General features: G+C 34.0%; 1 protein-coding gene across 2 annotated transcripts in view; it reads right to left on the bottom strand.

Annotated features, from left to right (window-relative positions):
* Positions 1–8567, bottom strand: part of si:rp71-36a1.2 — an 11300-nt gene extending 2733 nt beyond the window's left edge. Inside the window, exons 1-5 of one of the 2 annotated variants that reach the window (XR_015521517.1) lie at positions 8407–8567; positions 7209–7511; positions 2967–3281; positions 2226–2534; positions 9–1200 (exon numbers count right to left, since the gene is read on the bottom strand). Coding sequence is in view for 1 of the 2 variants with exons in the window: in XM_087303600.1 (XP_087159726.1) it covers positions 1054–1200; positions 2226–2534; positions 2967–3281; positions 7209–7511; positions 8407–8452 (1120 nt within the window). In the remaining variant the exon portion in view is untranslated. The remainder of the gene's footprint in view (positions 1–8; positions 1201–2225; positions 2535–2966; positions 3282–7208; positions 7512–8406) is intronic. The other variant, XM_087303600.1, reaches the window with a different exon arrangement.
* Positions 8568–8847: the final 280 nt, after the last annotated feature.

The raw sequence follows: 8847 nt of genomic DNA on the forward strand, positions 1-8847 counted from the left end.
TTGGAGGCTTTTTTTAGTTGAGAATGTAGTTATTTTGATTGCAACTATGCAGTTTATTTGTAAGAATAGAGCCTATTTTCTATTTTCTTTTTTAAGGTCGACCGGATAGAGTCAATAGCCGCGTTTCCACTATCGTGCCTAAAGCGAGCGAGCCAGGGCGAGCCAAGGCCAGTCGCGTTTCCACAGTCACTTCCGGGGCCTAATCGGGCCAAAGCGGGCCTTTCTTGGGGCCAGCGGCCGGCCTTTTTCGGCCCGCCGAATACCTTGGGCCAAGGAGGGCCAGCTGAGGCTTCGGGGCAGAGTGAAAGGAGAGGCGGGCAGTTTTCTGATCGCACATGAGTACATGCGCCAAACAAATAAAGAAATAAGGGAAAGAAAACATCTAGCCTTAGCCTAACCTCTGGGGTCTTTTTGCGTATGATCACCCTTATGTTTCCCTTTTAAATGTAAGGCTGCTGCATAAAACAATAAAGTAGTTTTAATTTATAGTGATGTTCTTTGCTGCATCCTCCTTTATGTTTCAATAACGCATAATAATCATTACACCATATTAAAACACAGCAGACAATAAAGGTTTTCAAGAGTTTTTGTTAAGTTTAAAAGGTGTGTTTGTGCGCGTTTAAATGCCTGTATTTGTGTGTGAGGGCAAGAGCGCTCCCTTCACAGCTCTGTTATGCCGCGAGTGGGCAGATATTGAGATAATACACAATATAAATACAACAGAAAGACATAAATTTTATCAAGTTACGTGCCCACTTTCGTAGATTTTAAACAATATAGTGTCATATCTTGATATATATATATCGCAGTGTGTGTGACAGAGTTTATTTTAAGTTTAAAAAATAATAACTGCAAGTGATTATGAAATCACTATGTTGATAAAAAAATATATGATCCTCTATTCATGCTTCTAACAGAAAACAAGAACCTATTTTTTTGTAGCATGTTTAAAACTTTCATTAGTCATTCAAACTAACAACAAATCATTTAATAACATGAAAAGAGCTGTAAAAATGATTATCTGATATTGAATTAATTAGCTGTGATACTCACAAGATTTTTTTAGATCAGCAATCTTGTTGCAATAGAATTTGACCAAGCCTATAACTACAACTGCTGGAAGAAGAAGAAGACCAAAAACAATCCATGTGACAGTACGTGAAGACCAACCTGGAGGCGCACATGAAGCCAAAACTGAATCTGAAAAGATAAAGAGAGACTGTAAATAATGTAAAGTTACACTAAAAAGCATCACCAACGTGTCATGAAAATCATCAGCTTTCATTTGCTTCAACACGAACATTTTAGATTGCTAAAAACACCATAGATCTTCAGAATTTTTAAGGAAAAACCGTGAATATGAGCATGAATCTGATTTTCACATTTAGTTATGAATTAGCTAATGTAACTACAACTGAATAGATCATTTTATTGATTCACTGTTGATTACTGTTGGTAAATATTTATATCGAATAAAGGACTTGACTTGTTTTTACTATTGCAAATGTTTTTAGATATTTTCACAGATTATTAATTAATGCTTTCAAGACTTAAACCTAGTACCAGACTTAAAGCCCCAGTATACCTCAAGCTAAATCGAAGAATGAACTGAAGTGATGTCATTCTGAACAAAAACCGACTTTCTTTTGATATTGTGTCTGCAGTTGGAAATACTGTAGCTCACCAAAGCGAACTTTTTTGGGGAGTTTGTATTGTCTCCTAATAAAATACACATAAATCCACTGAGGAGTAGAGCAACAGAGGTGGTACAGATGTATCTGCACTTGTACGATGGCTCACAGAGATTTTAAAGACTAGTCACACACTGTACGAAAAGTCCACCTCCTCGTGACACATCTTTTCTACGAGTTTGTGCACACTGGCAGGCGCCATTTGGTGTCTGTCTTGTAGAGAAGACTGGTTGCCAGATTTTTATTTTTTTACACTCAGCCATGATTGTTGTTGTGACAAGATTAAAAATAAATAAATAAATAAACAAACAAGTTTGATAAATAAAAACAATTCAAAGTGGTTAAAAAACAGGTTTAAATAGGATTAAAAAAAGACGCAAATAGTGCGATCTGTCGGACATAGCACAGTGCTCATTTGGTAAAGGCACAGCTAAACAGACGTGTTTTCAGTCTTGATTTGAATGTGCCTAATGTTGGAGCACATCTGATCATCACACCTATAAGATCATTATTAAACAGGTTTGATCTACTCACTAGTAACACTGACAACAAATCTCTCATGGACGGTGTATCCCGTGCTGCTGATCATTAGCTGATAGAGTCCAGAGTCTGTAGTACTGGTCTTTGTGATGGTCAGAGCTGCAGTCTGATTGTCCAACTTCAATCTGCCGTTGAATGCTTCATCATCATCATGCAAAAAGAATCGCTGGTCTACTTTGGACAGTTCAGCTATGACAGTGCCTCCAAACATCCACACTATCAACTCATCTTTCAGTATTTTAGTACTATTAGTCTTCAGAGTGACAGATTTTCCAGCCAATACTGACTCCGTTTTTTTTTCACCTGTTTAAACAAACACATGCAGAACACTAATGAACAGCTAATCAGATTTTCAATACATCCATACAAAAATATTTAAATAAATAAATAATAATATTTAAACATGTTCCTACAAATGCATTAATCTACATCCAATTTAGCATGCTACCTCAACCAATACATAAAATAAAGGCCTTACTGTCTTTACTAGACTATCTGTTAAGCTCTGATGTACAATAATATATACTCAAGAATTAGCTCCATTTTATTGCAACTTTAAGCATATATATCACACTATGGATTTAGCGTAGTCATCAATGCCAGGAAAACTGGCACTAAACGGTACCACGGGCATGTTACTTTGTGGTTTTCAACATGTAATTTGGTGCAATTTTCTTCTAAACTATTCACAAAGTTTTGCTCTATTTGAATTCATTAATAGATGTATGGACTCACCGGTGACAGTCACATAGAATGACTTGTGTATAGTGTGTTTGTTGCTGCTGCGGATGTCTACTTCATAAAGTCCAGAGCAATTGGTTGCGATGTTACTTATCTTTAGAGATCCAGTCAAATAATTTGCCTCTAGTCTGTATCGAAATCTTACATCAGGTGTGGAGACACTTCTATTCACTCTGTCGATTTTAGCTACAACAGGTTGTCCAAACCTCCATTGGATCACATCGTATTTCAGTATTTCAGGAACATCAGGTTGCAGATTGACAGAATCTCCCTCCATCACTATCAATGATTGTTTTTCCTCTACAACAGCTAGAGAATGAACAAAAAAACAGTTGCTGAAATTCAAGTTGGACCAGAGAAACATTTTCAGGGTAAATGAACAACATCCGGAGAAGAACATATTATTCAAATTCAGTTAGCAGTATGTGGCATGACATCTGTGATTAGTGAGAATATATTGGTGTTAATTTTAATCTTCTTCATTTTAAATAGCTTCATTTATTATTACATGCAAGTCATTTTGGCATTTGTTAAATGGAAACTCAAGTGAATAAAACCACATCACCAACCTATTTGTCAACTATTATTTGTATAAATTGCCTTTCCACACTGAAAACTGTTAATACATGCAACATTAATGCACTTCATTTGCAAATGCAACAGGCTCTCATGTTCTTACCTAATCATATTTTTACAAATATTTTCATAGTTTAAATAGTAAAAATGACCATTAAAGTTCATGCAGCTCATTAAGATTTCCATGCAGTTACAGGAATCAGAAAAAGTTTTACTGTATAGGTGTATGGAACAACATCAATGACAAAAGAATTGAATTAAAAAGCTTGTTGAATAGCACAAACTGAAAAAAATAATACAAAAAAATAAAGATCTTGCATTTTAATGACTTGAATTCCAGGATTTGTATTTTTAGATCCTGAAATTTAACATATCTGTTTATTTAAGCTGTGAATATTTCAACTAAATATATTTCAAACACGTTTTCATAATTATAAATTCAATAATTCATATTCCATTTCCAGATTTCACTCACAAAATGTTCAATAGCCTTTAAAAATATGCATAATATTGAAAAAGCAATTTTCAGTTCATTTTATTTCAGTTCAAATATTCGCTTCCATGAAATTTAGTGGTTCAAATTCGACTGTTAAAATTCGACATTACATCCGGGAACTGTAGGAAAAGCAATAAATTGCATAATAATAACAACTTTAATTTAAATAATGAAAATATATAGCCTTTCCCAATCCTGACATAGCTGCGTTTAAACAGCGCAAACACTTCCTAGTCTAATAACCCCTTAATGGTTATGCCATATATTAGACGGTTCTGCATGAATAACTGAAATTACACGTCCCATTCATACCCAACATTAAATATACCTAAACACTCTTGATACGACCACAGACATAACATCATATAAGGGATGAGACAAACGGATCGGTTTCTTTATTAACTAAATAACCAAAAATTAACAAAGTGTGGGGAGAAAATACAAAAAAACAAAGGCTGAAAACAAAAGGAGCACAACTCCACGCCTTGACGACCGTTTAAATCCCCGTCACTGAAACACTACAGCGCGAGCTCTTAAATCGCCAGTCAATGGTCTGCAGGTGCGGCAAAATCAACTTGAAATCATAACAGCAACAAAACACTAGAGGGCGACAAAGTAACATAAATAAATAGATAATAAATACATGGAAGGCAAGGCAGTGGTGCAGTAGGTAGTGCTGTCGCCTCACAGCAAGAAGGTTGCTGGTTCGAACCTTGGCACAGTTGACGTTCCTGTGTGTAGTTTGCATGTTCTCCCTGCCTTCGCGTGGGTTTCCTCCGGGTGCTCCGGTTTCCCCCACAGTCCAAAGACATGCGGTATGGTGAATTGGGTAGGCTAAATTGTCTGTAGTGTATGAGTGTGTGTGTGAATGTATGTGGATGTTTCCCAGAGATGGGTTGCGGCTGGAAGGGCATCAGCTGCATAAAAAACTTGCTGGATTAGTTGGTGGTTCATTCCGCTGTGGTGACCCCAGATTAATAAAGGGACTAAGTCGACAAGAAAATGAATGAATGAATAAATACATGGACATGTGACAACTCTGTCTAACAGTTCCAAAGTAAACTGTTTTGTGACATTCTCATAAAATCTCTCTGGTTTTGAAACTAATATCTTTGTTCTAAATTGTCCTTAGCCCTGGTACTTATGTTTATCTATCTTGTTTATATTGTTTATATTATACGTTTTTATTACACTAATTATACTTTAGCAGTCGATATAAAAAAGTTAATAAAGATAGAGAATGTGTAATATCATATTTGTCAAAAAACGGTTTATGTGCATGTAACCCCACCAGTCCGAGCAGAGCAAAAGCCAGCGATACCACCATGGGAGACAAATGCTCTAAAGAGGAGGCTAAAGATTTCAGAACACGCCTGTCGCTGGATCACCTCTTGAGATCTGAGGAGTGAGGTTTACGGCTTACGTGATCACCAGCTGGCTTCCGTTAAGGCCAAATATAAATGTCCAAAACATTATTTACTCATTTTACTCATATTCACTTTATTACTTATATTGCCCAAGACATTGCTATTAATATTAAATGCTACTTTTGTGCGTTTATTAGCTTTTTTTCTTGCCTATTTACTGGGTTAAAAATCGTGCATTTTTGCATTTCCACCTGCTGGTGAAAGAGCAGCAGGCGATTTTCAATCCATTGCTTTTCCTGCAGTTCCCGGATGTAATGTCAAATTTTAACAGTTGAATTTGAACCACAGAATTTTTGGAAGCGAATATTTAAACTAAAATAAAATGAACAGAAAATTGCCTTTTGAATACTATCATATATTGTATACGTTTTCGTAAAAGTACTAAAACGTGTTTGAAATATTTTTAGTTGAAATATTCACAGCTTAAATAAACAGCTTTGTTAAATTTCAGGATCTAAAAATACAAACCCTGGAATTCAAGACATTAAAATGCAAGATCTTGTTAATTCGGTGCATTATTTTTTTTAGTTTGTTGAATGATCTTTTGTTGATCTATTCAACAAGCTTTTTAATTCAATACTTTTGGCATTGATTTTGTTCCATATTGGTGTAGGTGTAGGTAAAGAGCTCTGTCAAAAATTTGGTTTTTATTACTTGGATCAACTGTAAAAAAATTATAGTAGGGTTAAGGGGTTTGTCCTAATATTTTTGTCCCATCATTGTTGCAATGTAAAATTGTTTTAGGATAAAATATGTTGTAATTGTACAACTAATAAACAACAAAAGCAAACTGAAACATCCAAAAACATCCAAAATGGCAGGTAGACATAAACCGATTCAACATATCATGATAATGAACATGCATGATATTTATATTGTACACTGAATAATTTTTATTTAAACTTTCAGAGTGTCTTCTAAGAATATTCAGATTTTTGTATTGGCAGTGGTTGTTCATTACAGCACAGCTGTTTATTTTCAAACATGAATATGTTTATAATCTGGCCTATGCTGTTGAAAATTCTTTGACTGTTTATAGGAGTTTTGTTTGCTAACTCTGTACAGTAGGCTACACTTAACATCAGTAAAAAGTCAATATAATGACAACTACAATGCATTTATGTTTTGGTAATGTTGATTTCTTATTTAATGCATAATAATGCATTTAATAAGTCATTATTGCATTAATAAACGTTAGGTAGTAAATAACTAATTCAATTCAGTTAACTGAACGTAAATCATTTTTAAATTACCTTAACACACTGTATATGGTTATTTCCCACTGTTGATTTGAATGCATTAACAAGCATTTGCTAATGAGACTTAATTGTAAAGTGCTACCTATTGTACATTCTTTTGCCATTTAATTTGATTAAATACACTAAACATGTGCATACAATAATGTAATACACAAAATAGTTTTTTGTTTTAATACAGTACCTGCTGAACAACCTTATTTAGCAGCTTATGTCAATATTTTGATGCCATTGTATATATCTTGATTAAAAAGCTTTAGCAATTATTTACAACATGAAAATGTTATATCGTCATAAGCTTAGAGGCAAATAATTCCGGTGTCTATAAATCTAATTCACACATTTCTAGTTTTACCAAAACACATGGATTCTTTGTATGTGTTGCATGTTTAACAATTATGTTTGTATTTTTACGATAAACTTCACGGACCAAAAAATGTAAATAAGCTAAATGTAACACTGGAATGCATTATATACTCACCAGTTACATTAAAGCTCTTGTTTAAGGTATTGAAGTTGTTTACATCATAATTTCCACTATGTTCAGATCTGATGTTTTTGATAGTGAGATCTCCAGTTTGATTGTCCAACTTCAGTCTGTCTTTGAATTTCCCATTGAGGACATCCTCCTTTATAGAGATCGAATTAATCGTTCTAATGATTTGAGCAATGACAATGGTTTCAAACCTCCATTGTATTACATCTTCCTTCTCTATTTCAGCAAGACCGGTGTGAAGAGAGACACAATCTCCCTCCTTCACTGATACTGAATCACCAAACACACCTTGCAAATGGAGAGAGAAACAGTTACAAGTAACTAAGTACAATTATTATAAAAACAACAATCGTTAAATACAATTAATTTAAACAATAAACATTAATTGAGAGTCGACATCAAAATGTAAGTAAAACAGATACCAACAAGTAAGCATCAGGGACATGAATCATGGATTATATAAAACAGAATTACTATCTTTTTTGATTCACTTGGACAAAATTATTTTATTAAAATTATGCAGATGCATATTCATTTTCACACTAATAAAGCGAGGTTATTTGCTGTGAAAGAGATGTTTGTTATTCGAATGGCAGCATATTTCATAAAAGGAATAAGGCTTAAAAATGTGATATAAAACCTTCATTATTAGGTTACAACAAACATTACGTGGACCAATTAGCACAGATGAAGATAAAGTTGGTTTTATATTCGCACATTCACTCATTTAACTGTCTCATATTGTTTACCAAGCTAATTTAACTATTCGATCTGAATTGTGACTTCAAAACAACATTAGCACTATGTAATTGACTGTGAACATTGTACAGTACTTTAACAGTCATTGCCTGCAAATATGATTTTACTATTTAGAATTTGCAAAGAATACTGTTCTGAAACTATATTATTAAGGAGAAAGTCTGAATATCCCAATATAAAACCTTTACTTTACCACTATAAAATAATGGTATGAATAGTCATAAAAACAAAAACACCATATTTATGACACATACCCAAAAAATGAACATGACCTTAATGTAAATATACGAATAAAGTGTTGTTGAATAACAAAGTAAATTACAACTGTATTAATGATTAGGACATGAAATATGACAATAAAATAAAAATGCGGAAAATGGCAAAAGTGAAGCCGAAAGTTCTCAAGAAAAATCCTAAACCTTACCATTCATGACCTGAAAGCATAGAAAGAACAATAAAATGTTCTTCATACTGCAGTAGATATAAAACAAGGTTTCCGATGATGACCAGTAGGTATTATTTGTAAAGATCCACTCCGCTGCAACGTTATTTTTGGGTGTGTCGAAACGGTGTTACGGTTTAACTGGTGACCGTGTTAACTGGTGTCCCATTCCAGATGTTAGCTAGTCACGTTTGCAGATTGGCAGATTCGTCATTTTTTCACAGCAACAAATCATGTCCATACCAAATAAAGATTCTTATTACTTGGTGTCAGTGTCATTGTGTGCATTATTGATTTTAATATCTGTGTAGCAGAACAGTATATAACCAAAATAAATCTAAAAAGAAAAATTAGAATGAGTCTTCCACAGGCTTCGAACCCGTGTAGAGAAAAGGGTTTCGCACACGAATCAAGCGTTTTATC

Source organism: Danio rerio, chromosome 22 (genome assembly GCF_052040795.2).
Source record: "Danio rerio strain M-AB ecotype USA chromosome 22, GRCz13ab, whole genome shotgun sequence".
Taxonomy (NCBI): Eukaryota; Metazoa; Chordata; class Actinopteri; order Cypriniformes; family Danionidae; genus Danio; species Danio rerio.